Source organism: Salmo trutta, chromosome 9 (genome assembly GCF_901001165.1).
Source record: "Salmo trutta chromosome 9, fSalTru1.1, whole genome shotgun sequence".
Lineage (NCBI taxonomy): Eukaryota > Metazoa > Chordata > Actinopteri > Salmoniformes > Salmonidae > Salmo > Salmo trutta.
In genome coordinates, this window is record NC_042965.1 from 3,380,981 (window position 1) to 3,403,596 (window position 22,616).

At 44.6% G+C, this 22,616-nt stretch overlaps 1 protein-coding gene across 3 annotated transcripts in view; it reads right to left on the reverse strand.

Annotated features, from left to right (window-relative positions):
• The window catches only part of LOC115199743 (rho-related BTB domain-containing protein 2), an 87,350-nt gene that overhangs the window by 12,674 nt on the left and 52,060 nt on the right, over nt 1-22,616 (reverse strand). For all 3 annotated transcript variants that reach the window (XM_029762138.1, XM_029762137.1, XM_029762139.1), the window contains 4 exons: nt 19,407-19,592; nt 16,769-17,570; nt 16,223-16,442; nt 8,298-8,416 (listed from right to left, as the gene is read on the reverse strand). In XM_029762138.1, the coding sequence (XP_029617998.1) occupies nt 8,298-8,416; nt 16,223-16,442; nt 16,769-17,570; nt 19,407-19,592 (1,327 nt within the window). The remainder of the gene's footprint in view (nt 1-8,297; nt 8,417-16,222; nt 16,443-16,768; nt 17,571-19,406; nt 19,593-22,616) is intronic.

Consider the following 22,616-nt stretch of genomic DNA (forward strand, 5'->3'; position numbering starts at 1 on the left):
GTGGCGAGACAACTCAAAGAGAAAGGTGTTAAAGAAAGCACTGTGCTGGCTGATGGCAGACAGATAGAAATCCATTCTCGCTCAAACGGAGGACAATTTTTTTTTGTTGCTTTGCTTAGCAGCAAGGCCCTGGAACGACAGATTTTTCAGGCTCCGCTCTATTCAGGAGGAAAATAACTCCGAGAGGTGGTCAGGGTTGAAAAGAAAAAAGAAGAAGAGAAACTCGAGACTTTGAAACAGAGGTGCAAGATGAGTCACAGTACAGTACACGGTTTGGTCAGAGACTCCAAAGACGCACACTTCTCCACGCGCAACCATCGCTCTGACAAGTGCTCTCGCCTCCCACGCCCTTTTTCAGAAGTCTCTTTTCAACCTCTCTCCTGTTTTGTTTTCCTTCCACTAGTCGAGTTTCACTTCTTCTTTCTTCTTTTCAACCCTGACCACCTCTCCGAGTTATTTTCCTCCTGAATAGAGCGGAGCCTGAAAAAACTGTCGTTCCAGGGCCTTGCTGCTAAGCAAAAAACTGCCCTCAGTTTGAGCATCTGTGTTAAGTGCTACATCAAGTGTCTCGCCTCTGCTCCATTGAGACTGGTTCAGAAAATAGCCAGACATTCACCAGGCAGATTTTACATTTTTTATTTCACCTTTATTTAAGCAGGTAGGCCAGTTGAGAACAAGTTCTTATTTACAACTGCGACCTGGCCAAGATAAAGCAAAGCAGTGTGACACAAGCAACAACACAGAGTTACACATGGAATAAACAAACATACAGTTAATAATACAATAGAAAAAATCTATATACAGTGTGTGCAAATGAGGTAAGATTAGGGAGGTAAGGCAATAAATAGGCCGTAGTGGCGAAGTAGATATGCAGATAGATGTGCAGAAGATGAATGTGCAAGTAGAGATACAGGGGTGCAAAGGAGCAACAAAACAAAATAACAATATGGGGATGAGGTAGCTGGATGGGCTATTTACAGATGGGTTATGTACAGGTGCAGTGATCTGTAAGCTGCTCTGACAGCTGATGCTTAAAGTTAGTGAGGGAGATATGAGTCTCCAGCTTCAGAGATTTTTGCAATTCGTTCCAGTCATTGGCAGCAGAGAACTGGAAGGAAAGGAGGCCAAAGGACGAATTGGCTTTGGGGGTGACCAGCAAAATATACCTGTTGGAGCGTGTGCTACGGGTGGGTGCTGCTATGGTGACCAGTGAGCTGAGATAAGGCGGGGCTTTACCTAGCAACGACTTACAGATGACCTGGAGCCAGTGGGTTTGGCAATGAATTTGAAGCGAGGGCAAGCCAATTAGAGCATACAGGTCGCAGTGGTGGGTAGTATATGGGGCTTTGGTGACAAAACGGATGGCACTGTGATAGACTGCGTCCAATTTGCTGAGTAGAGTGTTGGAGGCTATTTTGTAAATGACATCGCCGAAGTCAAGGATCGGCAGGATAGTCAGTTTTACCAGGGTATGTTTGGCAGCATGAGTGAAGGAGGCTTTGTTGTGAAATAGGAAGCCGATTCTAGATATAATTTTGGATTGGAGATGTTTAATGTGAGTCTGGAAGGAGAGTTTACAGTCTAACCAGCCACCTAGGTATTTGTAGTTGTCCACATATTCTAAGTCAGAACCGTCCAGAATAGTGATGCTGGACGGGTGGGCAGGTGCGGGCAGTGATCGGTTGAAGAGCATGCATTTAGTTTTACTTGCATTTAAGAGCAGTTGGAGGCCACGGAAGGAGAGTTGTAAGGCATTGAAGCTTGTCTGGAGGTTAGTTAACACAGTGTCCAAAGAAGGGCCAAAAGTATACAGAATGGTGTCGTCTGCGTAGAGATGGATCAGAAAATCACCAGCAGCAAGAGCGACATTATTGATGTGGCACCCCCATAGAGACTGGCAGAGGTCCGGACAACAGGCCCTCCGATTTGACACACTGAACTCTGTCTGAGAAGTAGTTGGTGAACCAGGCGAGGCAGTCATTTGAGAAACCAAGGCTGTTGAGTCTGCCGATAAGAATGTGGGGATTGACAGAGTCGAAAGCCTTGGCCAGGTCAATGAATACGGCTACACAGTATTGTCTTTTATCAATGGCGATTATGACATCATTTAGGACCTTGAGCGTGGCTGAGGTGCACCCATGACCAGCTCGGAAACCAGATTGCATAGTGGAGAAGGTACGGTGGAATTCGAAATGGTCGGTGATCTGTTTGTTAACTTGGCTTTCGAAGACCTTAGAAAGGCAGGGTAGGATAGATATAAGTCTGTAACAGTTTGGGTCTAGAGTGTCTCCCCTTTGAAGAGGGGGATGACCGCGGCAGCTTTCCAATCTTTGGGGATCTCAGACGATACGAAAGAGAGGTTTAACAGGCTAGTAATAGGGGTTGTAACAATTGCAGCGGATCATTTTAGAAAGAGAGGGTCCAGATTGTCTAGCCGAGCTGATTTGTAGGGGTCCAGATTTTGCAACTCTTTCAGAACATCAGCTATCTGGATTTGGGTGAAGGAGAAATGGAGGAGGCTTGGGCAAGTGGGGGGTGCAGGACTGTTGACCGGGGTAGGGGTAGCCAGGTGGAAAGCATGGCCAGCCGTAGAAAAATGCTTATTGAAATTCTCAATTATCGTGGATTTATCGGTGGTGACAGTGTTTCCTAGCCTCAGTGCAGTGGGCAGCTGGGAGGAGGTGCTCTTACTCTCCATGGACTTTACAGTGTCCCAGAACTTTTTGGAGTTTGTGCTACAGGGTGCAAATTTCTGTTTGAAAAAGCTAGCCTTTGCTTTCCTAACTGCCTGTGTATACTGGTTCCTAACTTCCCTGAAAAGTTGAATATCGCGGGGGCTATTCGATGCTAATGCAGTAAGCCACAGGATGTTTTTGTGCTGGTCAAGGGCAGTCAGGTCTGGAGTGAACCAAGGGCTATATCTGTTCCTGGTTAAACAAAATGAATGGGGCATGCTTATTTAAGATGGTGAGGAAAGCACTTTTAATGAATAACCAGGCATCCTCTACTGACGGAATGAGGTCAATACCCTTCCAGGATACCCGGGCCAGGTCGATTAGAAAGGCCTGCTCGCTGAAGTGTTTTAGAGAGTGTTATACAGTGATGAGGGGTGGTCGTTTGACCACAGACCCATTATGGATCTGGATTAGGCAATGATCGCTGAGATCCTGGTTGAAGACAGCAGAGGTGTATTTAGAGGGCAGGTTGGTCAGGATGATATCTATGAGGGTGCCTGTGTTTACAGATTTGGGGTTCTACTTGGTAGGTTCATTGATAATTTGTGTGAGATTGAGGGCATCTAGCTTAGATTGTAGGATGGCCGGGGTGTTAAGCATGTCCCAGTTTAGGTCACCAAACAGTACGAGCTCTGAAGATAGATGGGGGGAAATCAATTCACATACGGTGTTCAGTGGGTGGTCTATAACAAGCGGCAACGGTGAGAGACTTGTTTCTGGAAAGGTGGATTTTTAGAAGTAGAAGCTCGAATTGTTTGGGCACAGACCTGGATAGTATGACAGAACTCTGCAGGCTATCTCTGCAGTAGATTGCAACTCCACCCCCTTTGGCAGGTCTATCTTTCGGAAAATGTTATAGTTAGGAATGGAAATTTCTGGATTTTTGGTGGCCTGCCTAAGCCAGGATTCAGACATGGCTAGGACACCCAGGTTGGCTGAGTGTGCTAAAGCACTGAATTAAACATACTTAGGGAGGAGACTTCTAATTTTAACATGCATGAAACCAAGGCTTTTACGGTTACAGAAGTCAGAAAATGAGAGCGCCTGGGGAATGGGAGTTGTGCTGGGGTCTGCAGGGCCTGGCTTAACCTCTACATCACCATAGGAACAGAGGAGGAGTAGGATAAGGGTACGGCTAAAGGCTATAAGAACTGGTCGTCTAGTGCGTTTGGAACAGAGAGTAAAAGGAGCAGGTTTCTGGGCGCGGAAGAATAGATTCAAGGCATAATGTACAGACAAGGGTATGGTAGGATGTGAATACAGTGGAGGTAAACCTAGGCATTGAGTGAGGATGAGAAAGGTTTTGTCTCTAGGGACACCATTTAAACCAGGTGAGGTCACCGCATGTGTGGGAGGTGGAACAAAAGGGCTAGCTAAGGCATATTGAGCAGGGCTGGAAGCTCTACAGTGAAATAAGACAATAATCACTAACCAAAACAGCAATGGACAAGGCATATTGACATTAGCGAGAGACATGAGTAGCAGAGTGATTATAGGGACCAGTGAGTAGCTAGGCGAGCTGGAGACACGGCGATTCAGACAGCTAGTGTGCCGGGGCTAGCAGAAGGGCCTTAGGGGACGTCGTGACGGAAGAGTCTGTTGTAGCCCCCTCGGACGGTTACGTCAGCAGACCAGTCATGATGGATTGGCAGGGGTCCATGTAGGCAGTAAAAGGATCCAGGCCAATTGACAAAATAGGTATTGTAGCCCAAGAAAATAACTGATGGACCTCTTCAGCTAACAATCCGATATGCTCTAGACAGCTAGCGGGCCGTGGCTAGCAGGCTAGCGGATGGGCCTTCAGGGGATGTCGCGATGGAGGAGCCTGTTGAAACCCCCACGGGTGGATTACGTCGGTAAACCAGTCGTGATGGATCGACGGGGCTCTGTGTCGGCAGTAAAAGGGGTCCAGGCCAATTGGCAAAATAGGTATTGTAGCCCAAGGAGAAGCTGATGGACCTCTTCAGCTAGCTGGGAGATGGGCCTAGCACGAGGCCAGATCCAGGCTAACTGGTGCTTGCTTTGGGAGATGCGTCTCAGACAGCACGAGGCAATGCATTAGTGACAAGGGGACCCATCTGCCTGAATCAGGCACAATGGCACTGCTCACAACCACAGCCACATTGGTGCCACTCCAACGGAGGTTTTGTCCATGCACCGCAAGGCCAGCCAGCTAAGCAGGGAAAAGGAGGGATGTGTGAGGGTTTTTGTGCTGAGATTTCAAACTGAGGTGAGTATGCCACCGTAAGCATCTAGGACTCTATCCCACTATCCTGGCTGCTCCACTATATAAATCTCACATGCACACATAATTACGGCTTCACATTGTCCAGTTTCTCAGTCTTTGTTAGATGTGCACCTGGCCACTGCATTGTGCCAGCGAAACGCCATAAAGAGTGCCACAATGGGACAAACATGAAGCTTTCAGGGTTACCATGGATACTGGCAAGCATCCCGGTAGCCTCCACTGTCGACCCCCACCCTCACTGCTTTTGGTGTTTTACAAATGTCCTTATAGACAAAATGACCCCCACCCTGCACCATGACCCTGTCCACTCCACCTTAACCCCTAACCCTCCCTCCCTGTAGATTCTGGCTGTAAGAGCATCTATCGGACCATGCCCGTGTCCTGGGGCTGCCGGCTTCCTGGAAGGGCTGTAACCCAAAGCCTGTAACCATACCTGGCGGATCTAGTTCGTCAGAAGGGCACAGGCAGCAGACACCCACAGCCCCCAGAGACAGGCGCTCACTCCCTGGGTGGGTCAGCCCGGTCCGTAGCCCTGTCCTGGAGGAGTAGTGTTTCTAGAACCCGAGCCGTCAGAGAGAAACTGGGGGTAACCGGACACCGCGTACAGGGAATACTGACCTGGATAAGGAGAGGGATGCTGGGACTCTGAGAATCCGGAACCATCCGGGCCACAGTCCCACAATATCCTGTGTTCTAGCTACTATATATAGCCTGTTGTGTGTTCCTGGATTGTTTCTCATGTATTGCTCATGGGTAGCTCTCTAACGTGAATGCATGTCATGTTACGCTGTTGTCTTGAGGTCAATGGTCAAAGGAAAAAGAGCTCCCTTTGCGATACATACGGTCTGCTACTCTACCTTCTCTCTCAGCCTCCCTCAATAGCCTCTTCTCGATCAGATGCGGCAAGTATGTGTAGACAGGAAATGAAACAGGAAGTCCCGAGGCGAGTCAGCTCAGATGTGGAACCCTGTCTGCCTGCTGCTTTAAGCCACTCATCTGGCTGTACTCCAGGCCAGTACTCGATTTATTGTCAGTTAGCGTGGTGAGCCCTTAGAAGAGGTGAAATAGGTTTATAGATTGGAGTGCAGAATAAGGCCGTTACGGTGACCGTATTACAGCCACAACGTTTAGTCATGGTAATTAGACTTCTAAAAGCTCTGATGCTGCTGATGGTCATTAGTAGCCTACCAAACTTGCTAACTGCCCCACAGTCTATTGTCCCTCTAATCACTCTGACATTAATGCAAATGTATCAAACACCTCATGAGTGCCCATGAGCTCATGTTGTGCAACATTTTTATAGGCTATGTAATTGCATGAGAAAACACAGTTTTGATGGCCTCTATTAAAAAGAGGTGGGTCCCATCAGCTTTCCATAGGCTAGGTTTACTCAATTTTATTCAACAACTTTTCTAATATTAAGTACATTGATTCGCTTTAACACAGGAACATAGCCTACTTGGCTGGCATGAAAACAAACCATGGGAAAAGCGTCCTTTATTTGCTATTTAAGTGCATAGATGACATGTATTTTTTTCTCATGCCCCTGTTCCGAGACAGGTGCATGATAATGGTCCATTCTAAATCAAAACTAATTTCACACATATTATTGTGAATTAAATTAAGAATAGTTTGATGGGTGACAATATTAGCCTATCACTTGTGAATGGTGTATTATCACTTGTGAATCATGCCCAGCTTGCGCATTAAGGCACAAAACAGCGCATATATTTTTTTTTGCAACTTCGCACACCTCATGTATCCTAGCCCATAGGCCTATATGTTTTATATCACAACTAAATTGGTCAAATAACTTCTTAAAATTAAGCACATAAATCTGTTTTATAACCAGTGTAAAGCCTAACTGGCATACATAGGCTGTGCATGAGTTTCACCATAAAAATGCACCTTTATAATAAAGCATTACATGCATAATCGCATTTGCAATCACTTTCGAGAACAGTGTTTCCCCCGCTAATTGCTAGCATTTTGGAACATTAGCCCTTTTAGCCTACTGCCGTGTGCATATTGCTGCGCTTATAATGTGAAAAGAATTGCCTAAACCAATCAACCTCATTACTTTTAAAAGTTTTTGGGATGCGAGTGGTTGTATTAATTTGGCATCTATCACATCCCACAACTGTCCCAGAGTATGTTTGGAATATTTATTTCTCACACAGAAGTTGAGCAAGAGAAAAAAATAAAAATAATGGCACAGAATTCTAAGCAAATCTTGTCTGCCAAATGAAACAGTGTGGCCCACAGCTATATGGCATAGCCATATCAGGGCCTAACATAAGGACAACTTAGAGTATGCTATTCTGTTCTTCTGAAATAGACAACATTCTCTTCATGTCATGTTTATTTAGACCTGTGTAAAATAAATCATGGATTTATTGTGATGGTGTAGGCTATATTAAATGGATTTATTCTACTTTTTAAAATGTAGATGTTCCAAAGGTCTGGATCAGTAGCTTGTAGGCTATGCGTGCAAGTCAGAAGATGCTAAACGTGTTTAAGCTAGTTAACATGTCAATTACCGTGAGACCGGCACCTCTTGAGGTGCTGACTTGTTGCTGATTATTATTATTTGACCATGCTGGTCATTTATGAACATTTGAACATCTTGGCCATGTTCTGTTATAATCTCCACCCGGCACAGCCAGAAGAGGACTGGCCACCCCTCATAGCCTAGTTCTTCTCTCGGTTTCTTCCTAGGTTTTGGCCTTTCTAGGGAGTTTTTCCTAGCCACCGTGCTTCTACACCTGCATTGCTTGCTGTTTGGGGTTTTAGGCTGGGTTTCTGTACAGCACTTTTAGATATCAGCTGATGTAAGAAGGGCTATATAAATACATTTGATTTGATTTGATTTATTTGCTTGACAATCACCAGCTCATGTGTTCACACAATAGGAAGTTCCCCACACATTTAGCTTTAGCTAACACTTTGATATTTCTCCTACTGCTAGGTTCAACTGGGAAATGTGTGTCTGGTTTGACATTGTAACCCCAGCATCTCTCTCTAAGGGCAAAAAATCAAATAGTGATTTCATTTAACCAAATATTGCGATTGGACTTGAACTGTGCTGCTTGAATGACAGGGGGTGAGGCTTGGTGTGTGTGGGAAGCAGCCGCAAGAGAAGAGACGGAGACGTCAAAAAGAGTAAACTATAAAAATGGACATAACACGTGGCTGAGTGGCGTTTGAAAATTTTGCATTCAATATGGATGTCTTGCGATATGGATATTGCATATGTCAATATTGCAATTTCGATGTGCATTTCGATTAATTGTGCCGTCTTACTCCTGACTCACCTCCTCGATGTAGCTCTCCATGAAGGATCCTCGGAACATGGCCGCCATCCAGTCGCAGCTGGAGATGAGCAGGGGCTTGTGGGCCGGCAGGTACCCATCGTCCAGGTGGAACACCACATCTAAAACCAGGGGAGGGAAAAGACTGAGCACTCATCTCGGAGTGAGCCACAGAGTCGAGGCTACAGAAAGACGGGAAGACGAACGGACGTGCGCACACACACACACACACACACACACACACACACACACACACACACACACACACACACACACACACACACACACACACACACACACACACACACACACACACACGCAGGCAGACAGATGCACACAGAGACAGAGAGAGGTAGACAGAGCGAGAGAGAAATCAAAAGATAGGCCTCTATTTGACACACGGGAGGGATAGGGTGGCACACAGTGACAAGCAGAGTTGAGATACTAAGTTTGAAACCTATATATATATACACACACCTTTGAAGGGTGTATATATTCTGTTTGGAGGCCCAAAGATGTCCTTCTAAAGAAGAAGCATTCTACAAAAAAAAATCTAAACCAATCCCTAGGGCAGATCTATAGGCCTCGCCAATCTTCATAGGGCATAGAAACCACTAGAGTGTGTAAATAATTTATATTCAGGAGGTACACTACATGATCAAATGTATGTGGACACCTGCTCGTCGAACATCTCATTCCAAAATCATAGGTATTAAACATGGAGTTGGTCCCCCTTTTCCTTCTATAAACAGCCTCCAATCTTCTGGGAAGGTTTTCCACTAGATGTTGGAACATTGCTGCTGGGACTTGCTTCCATTCAGCCACAAGTGCATTAGTGAGGTCAGACACTGATGTTGGTCGATTAGGCCTGGCTCGCGGTCGGCATTCCAATTCATCCCAAAGGTGTTCGATGGGGTTGAGGTCAGGGATATGTGCAGGCCAGTCAAGTTCTTCCACACCAATCTTTACAAACCATCTCTGTATGGACCTCGCTTTGTGCACGGGGGCATTGTCATGCTGAAACATGAAAGGGCCTTCCCCAAACTGTTGCCACAAAGTTGTAAACACAGAAACGTCTAGAATGTTATTGTATGCTGTAGTGTTAACATTTCCCTTCACTGGAACTAAGCGGCCTAGCCCATACCATGAAAAACAGCCACAGACCATTATTCCTCCTCAACCAAACTTTACAGTTCCAGATCCAACAATAATATCAAGGGTCTACAAATCCTGGGCTTAAAAACAAAAGGTGTCATTGCACACTGATAATTAATGTTATTTTAAATCTACCATTTGGATCCTTCCCTAGCCTCATAGAGCATCTAGACAATTTTTCAAACCTCTCTGGATTACAATCAAATTATGATAAGTATACTATATTTAAGCAATAAGCCCCGAGGGGGTGTGGTTTATGGCCAATATAGCACGGCTAAGGGCTGTTCTTATGCAAGACAACGCGAAGTGCCTGGATACAGACCTTAGCCGTAGTATATTGGCCATATACCACACCTCCTCGTGCCTTATTGCATAAATATACCACAGCTGTCAGGCAATCAGCATTCTGGGCTCGAACCACCCAGTTTATAATATGTATTGGATCACAAAAAAATCAAACTTTTACATTAGCGTGTAGTTTACCAATAAAATGGTCTGATGGTGAAGCGGAAATAATCTGTATTCATATCCCGAAAGAAAAAAATTATCTCAATACAATACATTTGAATAGAAAGTTAGCAAAAATAGTTAAGGTCTTGCTACCGTCGAAAGGAAAATACATGTCTATTTGTGGAAAACTCACCCTGATTAACTCTTTAGTCATATCCCAGTTTACCCATTTGCTTATGGCCTTGCCTACACCTAGAAACTTGTTTTTGAAATTATATGAGCAAAAAATATTACATGTTATTTGGAACGGCATGGCAGACAAAATTAAAATGCTGTATTTACAGAGCCTTCAGAAAGTATTCAGACCCGTTGACTTTTTTCCACATAAAAACTGAAATATCACATTTACATAAGTATTCAGACGCTTACTCAGTACCTTGCTGAAGTACCTTGGCACCGATTACAGCATCGAGTCTTGGGAAGGACGCTACAAGCTTGGCACACCTGTATTTGGGGAGTTTCTCCCATTCTTCTCTGCAGATGCTCACAAGCTCTGTCAGGTTTGATAAGGAGCTTTGATTCACGGCTATTTTCACCTCTCTCCAGAGATGTTTGATCGGGATCAAGTCTGGGGTCTGGCTGGGCCACTCAGGGACATTGAGACTTGTCCCGAAGCCACTCCTGCGTTGTATTGGCTGTGTGCTTAGGGTCGTGGTCCTGTTGGAAAATGAACCTTCGCATCAGTCTGAGGTCCCGAGTGCTCTGGAGCAGGGGTGGTGCCAGGTTTCCTCCAGATGTGACACTTGGCATTCAGGCCAAAGAGTTCAATCTTGGTTTCATCAGACCAGAGAATCTTGCTTCTCATGGTCTGAGAGTCTTCAGGTGCCTTTTGGCATACTACAAGCGAGCTGTCATGTGTCTTTTACTGAAGAGTGGCTTCCGTCTGGCCATTCTACCATAAATGACTGATTGGTGGAGTGTTGCAGAGAGGGTTGTCCTTCTGGAAGGTTATCCCATCTCCACAAAGGAACTCTAGAGCTCTGTCAGAGGGACCATTGGGTTCTTGGTCACCTCCCTGACTAAGGCCCTTCTCCACCGACTGCTCAGTTTGGCCAGGCGGCCAGTTCTAGGAAGAGTCTTGATGGTTCCAAACTTCTTCTATTTAAAAATGATGGAGGCCACTGTGTTCTTGGGGACCTTCAATGCTGCAGAAATGTTTTCGTACCCTTCCCCAGATCTGTATCTCGACACAATCCTGTCTCGGCGCTATAGAGACAATTTCTTTGACATCATGGCTTGGTTTTGGCTCTGACATGCACTGTCAACTATGGGACCTTTTATAGACAGGTGTGTGCCTTTCCAAATCATGTCCAATCAAATTAATTTACCACAGGTGGACTCCAATCAAGTTGTAGAAAAATCTCAAGAATGATCAATGGAAACAGGATGAACCTGAGCTCAATTTTGAGTCTCACAGCAAAGAGTCTGAATACTTATGTAAATAAGGTATTTGTTTTTATTTTAACAAAATGTGGAAAAAGTCAAGGGGTCTGAATACTTTCCAAAGGCACTGTATATAATGAATATGAACTCGGAGGGCAGAAACTATTAAATATTAAAGCATTATACCTTTCATTTACATTTACATTTACATTAAAGCATTATACCTTTCATTAAATGCTTCAGTCATCCAAAAGTTATACTTATATCCGAACTGGTTCTTTAGCAGAATAGTAAGAATGCCTCACCCCATGTTCAAGAATGCCATTTTCCCTTTATTCAGATTACAACCTCTCCCTTTGGTTATTTGAAAATGTAATTATCTCCAAAATATTGCTATTTTTAAAACAAGCCATAGAAAGTTGGTTGCAATTTCAGTTTAATCCACCAGAAAAGACAGAACATTTATTACAGCAAATATTATGGTTAAACTAAAATATACTAAATGAAGCTGGTTGCGAGAATGCCAAAAGTGTTCAAAGCTGTCATCAAGGTGGCTACTTTGAAGAATATCAAATATAGTTAGATTTATTTAACAATTTTTTGGTTACTACATGATTCCATATGTGTTATTTCATAGTTTCGATGCCTTCACTATTTTTCTACATGGAAGACAATTGTAAAATAAAGAAAAACCCTGGAATGAGTATGTGTGTTCAAACTTTTGACTGGTACTGTATATACAGTTAAAGTTGGAGGTTTACATACACCTGAGACAAATACATTGAAACTCAGTTTTTCACAATTCCTGACATTTAATCCTAGTAAAAATTCACTGTTTTAGGTCAGTTAGGATCACCACTTTATTTCAACAATGAGAAATGTCAGAATAATAGTAGAGAGAATAATTTATTTCAGCTTTTATTTCTTTCATCACATTCCCAGTGGGTCAGAAGTTTACATACACTCATTTAGTATTTGGTAGCATTGCCTTTAAATTGTTTAACTTGGGTCAAACGTTTCGGGTAGCCTTCCACAAGCTTCCCACAATAAGTTGGGTGAATTTTGGCCCAGTGAGGTCAGGGCTTTGTGATGGCCACTCCAATACCTTGACTTTGTTGTCTTTAAGCCATTTTGAACCAAATTTGACAGTATGCTTGGTGTCCATGTCCATTTGGAAGACCCATTTGTGACCAAGCTTTAACATCCTGACTGATGTCTTGAGACGCTGCTTCAATATATCCACATAATTTTCCTCCCTCATGATGCCATCTATGTGTGAAGTGCACCAGTCCCTCCTGCAGCAAAGCACCCCCACAACATGATGCTGCCACCCCCGTGCTTCACGGTTGGGATGGTGTTTTTCGGCTTATAAGCCTCCCCCTTTTTCCTCCAAACATAACGATGGTCATTATGGCCAAACTGTTCTATTTTTGTTTCATCAGACCAGAGGACATTTCTCCAAAAAGTATGATCTTTGTCTCCATGTGCAGTTGCAAACCGTAGTCTGTTTTTTTTATAGCGGTTTTGGAGCAGTGGCTTCTTCCTTGTCGATATAGGACTCGTTTTACTGTGGATATAGATACTTTTGTACCTCTTTCCTCCAGCATCTTCACAAGGTCCTTTGCTGTTGTTCTGGGATTGATTTGCACTTTTCACACCGAAGTACATTCATCTCTAGGAGACAGAAAGCGTCTCGTTCCTGAGCGGTATGACGGCTGTGTGGTCCCATGGTGTTTATACTTGCGTACTATTGTTTATACAGATGAACGTGGTACCTTCAGGCATTTGGAAATTGCTCCCAAGGATGAAGCAGACTTGTGGAGGTCTACAATTATTTTTCTGAGGTCTTGGCTGATTTTTTTTGATTGTCCCATGATGTCAAGCAAAGAGGCACCGAGTTTGAAGGTAGGCCTTGAAATACATCCACAGGTACACCTCCAATTGACTCAAATTATGTCAATTAGCCTATCAGAAGCTTCTAAAGCCATGATATCATTTTCTGGAATTTTACAAGCTGTTTAAAGGCACAGTCAACTTAGTGTATGTAAACTTCTGACCCACTGGAATTGTGATACAGTGAAATATAAGTGAAATAATCTGTCTGTAAACAATTGTTGGAAAAATTACCCGTGTCATGCACAAAGTAGATATCCTAACCGACTTACCAAAACTATAGCTTGTTAACAAGATATTTGTGGAGTGGTGGAAAAACGAGTTTTAATGACTCCAACCTAAGTGTATGTAAACTTCCGACTTCAACTGTATTTGATATAAACTCAAGGAAAAAAGAAAAGTCCTCTCACTGTCAACTGCGTTTATTTTCAGCAAACTTAACATGTGTAAATATTTGTATGATCATAACAAGATTCAATAATTGAGACATAAACTGAACAAGTTCCACAGACATGTGACTAACAGAAATTGAATAATGTGTCCTTGAACAAAGGGGGGGGATCAAAATCAAAAGTAACAGTCAGTATCTGGTGTGGCCACCAGCTGCATTAAGTACTGCAGTGCATCTCCTCCTCATAGACTGCACCAGATTTGCCAGTTCTTGCTGTGAGATGTTACCCTACTCTTCCACCAAGGCACCTGCAAGTTCCTGGACATTTCTGGGGGGAATGGCCCTAGCCCTCACCCTCCTATCCAAAAGGTCCCAGACGTGCTCAATGGGATTGAGATCCGGCCTTTTCGCTGGCCATGGCAGGATACTGACATTCCTGTCTTGCAGGAAATCACGCACAGTACGAGCAGTATGGCTGGTGGCATTGTCATGCTGGAGGGTCATGTCAGGATGAGCCTGCAGGAAGGGTACCACATGAGAGAAGAGGATGTCTTCCCTGTAACGCACAGTGTTGAGATTGCCTGCAATGACAACAAGCTCAGTCCGATGATGCTGTGACACATTGCCCCAGACCATGACGGACCCTCCACCTCCAAATCGATCCCGCTCCAGAGTACAGGCCTCGGTGCAATGCTCATTCCTTCAGCGATAAACGTGAATCCGACCCTCACCCCTGGAGACACAAACCGCATCTAGCCAGTGAAGAGCACTTTTTGCCAGTCCTGTCTGGTCCAGCAACGGTGGGTTTGTGCCCATTCGTGACGTTGTTGCCGGTGATGTCTGGTGAGGACCTGCTTTACAACAGGCCTACAAGCCCTCAGCACAGCCTCTCTCAGCCTATTGCGGACAGTCTGAGCACTGATGGAGGGATTGTGAGTTCCTGGTTTAACTCTGGCAGTTGTTGTTGCCATCCTCTACCTGTTCCGCAGGTGTGATGTTCAGATGTACTGATCCTGTGCAGGTGTTGTTACACGTGGTCTGTCACTTCGAGGACGATCAGCTGTCCGTCCTGTCTCCCGGTAGCGCTGTCTTAGGCGTCTCACTGTACAAACATAGAAATGTATTGCCTTGGCCACATCTGCAGTCCTCATGCCTCCTTGAAGCATGCCTAAGGCACGTTCACGCAGATGAGCAGGGACCCCGGGCATCTTTATTTTGGTGTTTTTCAGTCAGTAGAAAGGCCTATTTAGTGTCCTAAGTTTTCATAACTGTGACCTTAATTGCCTACTGTCTGTAAGCTGTTAGTGTCTTAACGTCCGTTCCACAGGTGCATGTTCATTAATTGTTTATGGTTCATTGAACAAGCATGGGAAACAGTGTTTAAACCTTCTACAACGAAGATCTGTGAAGTTATTTTGATTGTTACGAATTATCTTTGAAAGACAGGGTCCTAAAAAAGGGACGTTTCTTTTTTTGCTGAGTTTATATTTTTACAAAACAAATATATGGGGGATTGGAAATGAAGCAGGCAATTACATTGATGGAAGCCACAATCTATTTGCTATATTAAAGCTGATCTGCTCCCTAAAAATGAAAAAATAAACTTTACAGTTGGAACTATGAATTGTGGCAGGTAGCGTTCTCCTGGCATCCGCCAAACCCAGATTCGTCTGTCAGACTGCCATTTCATGAAGCTCCCAACGAACAGTTCTTGTGCTAACGTTTGGAACTGAGGACAGACGATTTTTACTCGCTATGTGCTTCAGCACTCAGCGGTCTCATTCTGTGAGCTTGTGCGTCCTACCACTTCGCAGCTGAGCCGTTGTTGCTCCTAGATGTTTCCACTTCACAATAACAGCACTTACAGTTGACCGGTGCAGCTCTAGCATAGCATAAATTTGACTTACTGACTTGTTGGAGAGGAGGCACACGGTGACGGTGCCACGTTGAAAGTCACTGAGCTCTTCAGTAAGGCCATTCTACTGCCAATGTTTGTCTATGGAGAATGCATGGTTGTGTGCTCAAATTTTTTTTCACCTGTCAGCAACAGGTGTGGCTGAAATAACCAAATCCACTAATTTGAAGTGGTGTCCACAGACTTCTGTGTATATTGAAAAAGAAATAGCCATGGAAACAGACACAATGACTATAAAATAAGGATTGTGGTATGTCAGCTGAAGGTAGAAAAGTCTACAGTTACCTTAGAGATGGTATAGGACTCTCACCTTGAGGTAAACGCTATAGCCAACATGCACACAAACGAACCAGAAATAAGTGACGTAAAGAAACACGTGGGCACGGCACACGGAGAAAGCAGAAAAGCTCAGCAACACATATTTAGATCGATGACACCAAATGAAGGACAGGACACACAAACAAAATATTGCATATAGGAAAAACAATATCATGGCCATAGATCCAGATGTGTGAATTCATGGGAGAATATTGGAATAAAGTGGGAATGCTAAATGTACTGTGCACACACACATTTATAAAACGCACACACAAAAGTACGCACACACAAAAGTACGCACACACATGCACACTAGCTCTGAGAACGCAGTATGTCAAGGCAAGTGGGGGGCAGTGTGTTTACCGGCGAAGGTGCCCTTGCTGAGGCACTCTTTGATGCGGTTGGCTCGGCGGACATGGAAGGCCTTGGTGATCTCCTGGTTCATGAAGCTTTCACGGTTCAGCACGTTGGCCACCATCATCCTCAGGTCAAACACCTCCAGCAGCTCGGCGATGGTGGCCACCTGCATCAGGTCCCCTCGGCTCTCGTCCAGACTGCCTGTGTACAGGTACTGCAGCACCGCCTGAATCCGCAGCAAAGTTGAAAAAATGATCAACACCCTCTCAGAATTGAGTAATAAACACCATTTGATGTGTTTGGATTAACTTCACTTTAATGACCTTTAATTCTCCTTTAAAATGTCTTTGTTGCCCTAAAATGTGTTATGGTTGTGATGACCAGTAGGGGACATTCTTCACAGTGAACTAAAATGATTATACAACCCTGGAACAGTGATGGGAATGGGAACCTCACGGTGTAGCTGGTTTTGCATGATTTAACATAGTGATTTAGCAGACGCTATTATCCAAAGCGTCTTGCAAGACTTGTTTTGTTGGTATCTGATCTTACCTGGAAGGGTTCTTCCTGTATGAGGCCGTCCATGGAGACCACGGTCATGAGGCGAAGTCGCCCCGTCTCAGGGTCAGCTATGTGCTCCAGGTACACACTCAGGAAGCCCCTCTCCCATCCCGAGAGGCCACGGCCGGCTCCCAGGGGCCCCAGAGGGCACTGGCTCCTGGCGGGGAGAGCGTTATCACTTTTGGAAGTTCTCAGGGAGCCCTGCTGGAGGATGGGTGGCCGTTTGAGTCCCCTGGCACCCCCCTCCCCCTCCTTATCGATGTCCAAGCTCTTAGTGCGCCCCGCCTGCTCTTTGGCCCCTCTCCTGCTCTGCTCGTCCTCCTCCCCGCTCACGGCTCGCTCCTCTCCCTCCCAATCTGACTCAGTAGCCAGCAGGTCCAGGGTGAAGAGGTCATAGAACTTGGAGCAGGATGTGGCCAGGTAGACTTTGTGTGCGAAGACGCGTGTGGCACCGCCCTGGAGGAGGAAGAGAACGTCGGCGCACAGCGACTGGCAGAAGAGGGAGTCAGGGGCCTCTCCGTCGATGGGAGGGGGGTCGGGGATGCCAACCACAGGGCGAGGGGGACGGGGGGGCAGGAACGGGGCCTGGAGGAGGGGCCGCTGGACTCTCTTCAGGTGGGACTTCCAGAACTGGAGGTGGCGGCGGGAGATAAGGGCAGAACGGATAGCATTGTCGAACACATCCTTTACCCCAAATTGGGCCACGATGCTGGTCTCGAAGTAGGGAATGCCCAGCTCCTTTGCCACCTCGTGGCCTCTCTCTGGAGGTAGAATGTCTGTAGGCTTGATGGGTCTGAGGACAAAGGGATAGGGTTAGAGAATTAGCAGAGAGATAGATATCTAATGAAATGATTGTGCCAGAACTGTTCTATCGTGGGCTGTAACTGAGTCAAGAATGTATTAGACAATAACAAGGAAACAAACTATAGACAGAGAGAAGGCTGGACAGGTGCATCTGCGATTCAATCAAATGCCAAACATCCAGCCAATGGATGTGATGGGACTGCTGCGGTCAAGGTGGTCCAGACCTGGGTTCAAAAACTATTTTAAGTATTTCAATTACTTTCAAAGACATTTCGAAGTTAGTAATTGGATACTGTGTTCTTAGAAAATAGTAGTCGAATATTGCCATGTACTTGAAAATACTGAAATACAGAGACAAGTGTATTTTCAAACATAAATATTTAAATACTGCATTTGTTCCGTAGTCTGCGTTGTCCTAGGGGTATTTGAGATATATTTGGAAACAAATATTGTTGGCTATTTGAAAATAGTTTCAAATAGTAGGTCTATTTCTAGGAAATTATTTGAAAATACTTTCAAATACTTCAAATAAAAGTAGTTGGATGCGGGCACATTATTTGAAAATACTCAAATAAAACAGAAAATAAAAACGTAAATATGCATATAATGGCGTTGGAGGAGATGGCTGACGATTTACAGGCTCCTAACCAACTGTGCTATTTTGTGTGTTTTTTCGTACATTATTTTGTACATAATGTTGCTGCTATCATCTCTTATGACCGAAAACAGCTTCTGGATATCAGATCAGCGATTACTCACCTAGACCTGGACAAAGATTTTTTCTTTAATGAATCCGACACGACGGATATACTGCTTCTCCTCGACCAGGCCCAAATCCCCGTCATTCGCGTGAAGAAAAGATGGAAATACAGGGGGCGGAGATCGGGGTGCCTAGTGAGAATTTGTCGGCGAGTGGGTAACCCACCTCTACCATCCATTCTATTGGCCAACGTGCAAACACTGGAAAACAAACTTGATGATTTCTGCTCAAGACTATCCTACCAAAGGGACATTAAAAACTGTAATATCTTATGTTTCACCGAGTCGTGGCTGAACGACGACACAATAATATTTCAGTTGGCTGGGTTTTCCATGCATCGGCAGGACAGAACAGCTAGGTCTGGTAAGATAAGGGGTGGGGGTGTGTGTCTATTTGTCAATAACAGTTGGTGCGCAATGTCTAATATTAAGGCGGTCTCGAGGTATTGCTCACCTGAGGTAGAGTACCTCATGATAAACTGTAGACCACACCATCGATCAAGAGAGTTTTCATCTATATATTTTGAAGCCGTCTATTTACCATCAAAAATCAATGCTGGCACTAAGACCGCACTCAACAAGCTGTATAAGGCCATAAGCAACCAAAAATGCTCATCCGGAAGCTGCGCTCCTAGTGGCCGGGGACTTCAATGCAGGCAAACTTAAATCCGTTATACCTAATTTCTACCAGCATGTCACATGTGCAACCACAAGAAAATAAACTCAAGACCACCTTTACTCCACACACAGAGATGCATACAAAGCTCTCCCCTGACCATAATTCTATCCTCCTGATTCCCTTTGTAGTCCGTAATAGTTTGCAAGCCCTGCCACATCCGACGAGCATACATTTTAGTCCTGTATTGACGCTTTGCCTGTTTGATGGTTCGTCTGTGGGCATAGCGGGATTTCTTATACGCATCCGGATTAGTTTCCCACTTCCCACAGCATTTCACGGTAAGGTCTACACCTGTTGTATTCGGCGCATGTGACAAATATGATTTGATTTTAAACCCAGGTCTGATGTGGACCCGTCTCAGGAGGACCAGGGTGATGGTGGTCTTACTTGGCTAGGGGTCTGCGGGCGCGGTTGACAGCCTCCAGGTCGGCGTAGCGCAGGTCCAGCTGGCAGCCCACCAGGATGATAGGGGTGCGGGGGCAGAAGTGCTTAATCTCAGGGTACCACATGGTACGGACGTGGCGCAGGGAGTTGGGGTTGGCCAGGGAGAAACACAGCACCACCACGTCAGACCTGTGCCACACACATATAAGAGAGGGAGAGAGGAGGGCGAGATAGTTGGGGAAAGGAGAGAGGGTAATGTAGGAGGGAGGGAGTAAGAGACAGCGAGAGAGAGATGGAAGTACATTCCTGGAGGTCAAAAACATGTCTGAAAAGAGTCTGCACTAGTGCTGCTAGGCACAGTGAATATGGATGGCGACACTGAGCGGGCTCGGGTGTGAGGTCATAGGGTTGTGTGTGTGTCATGTCTACAGGCCTCTGAGGCTGGTGGGCTAGGAAGCCCCTTTTTCTCTCTTACGTAAGCCCACTAGGGCCGTAAAGCAGCCAATGCCACAGGAAGTGGCTAATAATAGAGCAAAACACACACACACATACACAATAGCTACAGCGCAGCATCAGCTACTTACTTCCTCAGCCAGTCAGTCTGATGGGCCAGGCTGACAACAGGACTTAAGGCTGTTCTCAACCACTAGTGTCTCTGAGGCACGGCTCTGACAGGCATGTGTGTGTGGCTTCCCATATGTGAATGAATATGCCAGCTACCACATAACCAGCACAGCACTAAGGGAGCCTCTCCGCTCTCAGAGCACTCCGTTCTAGTGGCAATGGAAATGGACTTCAGTAAAGATAAATGGGCCAATTGTTATGTTTCTGGGGGATTTATCTGGGGTCAAAACATGGAATTCACTAAATATATTAGAATAATTTGAATCAATAAGTAGGGCTGTGACGGTCATAGAATTTTGGATGACAGTAATTGGTATAATGGCATAATTGGGTGGACTGGCAGCCATTGCGAGTGTATCTATAGGAGCGAAGCAGGAATTAAAAGCAGGAAGTCAAAGGAGGAAGTGTATGTGCTGATAATATTGTTGATTCAACTCAGACATTACAAAAAATACATTCCATTGCATGAGCCTCATAAGTCAACATAATTAGAATGAACATTCTACATTTCAGCACGGAGCAACAAAGTTTTAGTACGTTGTTAAGATTCCATGTTACTGCAGGAATGCCCCGCTGTCCCGTCTTCAGTCAGCTGTTTGTTACATAATCATTGGTTACACAGTTATACAGTAATTGGGCCAGCCCTAAGGCTAACAACCATGGTCAGATCAATGTTTTTTCTAATGGGTCATTAACCCATAAGAGTCTAAGCTGGGAGAGGAGTGGGGGGTCTACTAAGCTAAATGGCAGCCTTTCTTAAAGTATGGGTCGCGACATGTCAGAGTAAATGTATAATTATTTCATGAATTGATTTGGCCAAGTGCAACTGCACTCTCTGTTTAGCAGCATTTTCTCTACTCAGTTTGGCAGCTGCGTGAGTGGACGGGAGGTGCCTGTGTGCTTCGAGGTTTACCTGATCTTTTTTTCTGCAGTTTTCTTGAAGATCACTACGCAGTACTGTCGTACAGCAACAAATGATGGTGCGCCATCAGCCACTTGCCGTGTTCAAGACAACTGGGAACTCGGAACAATATGAGGTCAAATCATGATTTCAGTGATCTTCAGGTTGGAAAGTCGTAGCTATAGAAAGAGGCCGAGTTGGATGACCGTTCAAATTGATTTGACCCAGTTGGAACTCCCCCCCAGAGTTCCCAGTTATTTTTGAACACACTAAAGCCGTATGTGGGAGATTTCCGAGTTCCTAGTTGTTTTGAAGCGGCAACTGAATTGTCATTCCCACTCGCCATCACTCACCGCTGTCATCGAATGGACTCAAGCTAGCAACAAGTTCTGACTGAGCTCAACTGTCATGAAACGCAAATACAGCGATGAGTTTCTCTCTCTTGGTTTAATACACACTTTGAGAAATAACGAGGAGCGCCCACAATGTGTTTTGTGCGGGTTAGTGCTTAATGAGTCTCTCAAAATAGAACAAATTAAAATGACACGTCCCGACCAAACATCCACAGCATGACGGTCAACCCAGGGAGTTCTTTCAGAACAGGGCAGAATGCTTCAGGAAACAGTGCTTCGACAGTGGAAGACTAAGTCAGGTGATGATGAGCAGAAATAAGGGAGTACTATCTCTCATAGTAGTCGATGTGAGTTTCTCTTTCAAACAATCCCCTTGTACACAGCTAATAGCTAGCTAGCTAACGTTAGCCAAAGCAAGCTAGCTAGCGACTGATAGTGAAATCCTAACAGTAACAGTACAGATGAAGATGAAACATGATCAGGCCTACTGTTCTTCTTACTGTATAAATTATTGTTGAAAACAAGTCTAGGTTGGAACTGTTGCTGTTTAAATACAAGTCATATTTTTTATTCTGAACTGCTATAAACTGATTGGAGCAAGATGGTTTTTGAGGCAAACACACACGCAGTTCTGGGTTGCTGATCGACAGCAGGAAGTGGTCTCCTGCCTGGCTGCGAAAGCAGTAGATGTTCTGACCTAGTTTGACACCACATACTTATGTGAGACAGGGTTCTAGATTCTGGCATACTTAAAAAACAAGTACAGAAACAGATCCAATGCTGAGCATTACCTCAGGGTTGCACTGTCAAAAACTAAGCCCAGAATAGACATGCTTGTTGAAAACTTCAACCAGTCACACACCTCTCATTAGGACTGTGTGCGCGTGTGTGTTTTCTGGTCTATCTGTGTGAGGCCTCAAAAAGCATCTTGCTTCAATCAGTTTATTCAAGTTTCAGAATGAAAATTATTTCTTTGTTTTTAATAGCAACAGTTCCAACCTAGACAGATATGTAAGAGTGTTTTTAATGGGGGAAAAACAAACATGAATAGCTAATTAAATGGGTATTTCATTTCATTGTTATTTGTCTATATTGCATTTGTTGTAGGCAATGAAATGTACCAATATTTACATATAGTTCCATGTTTTCATAAGCTTGGGTCCCAGGAAAACAGACTTTCTAATTTTGATCCCAGGCTAAACAAGTTTAAGTAGGTCATACCAAGGATCATTTAGCTATTTGATTTTGAATTTGAAGACCCCCTTGAAGTATAAAAAAAATTATTAAAAAAAAAAAAAAAAACACTTGTGAGAACACCGATTTTCGGGATGTCTC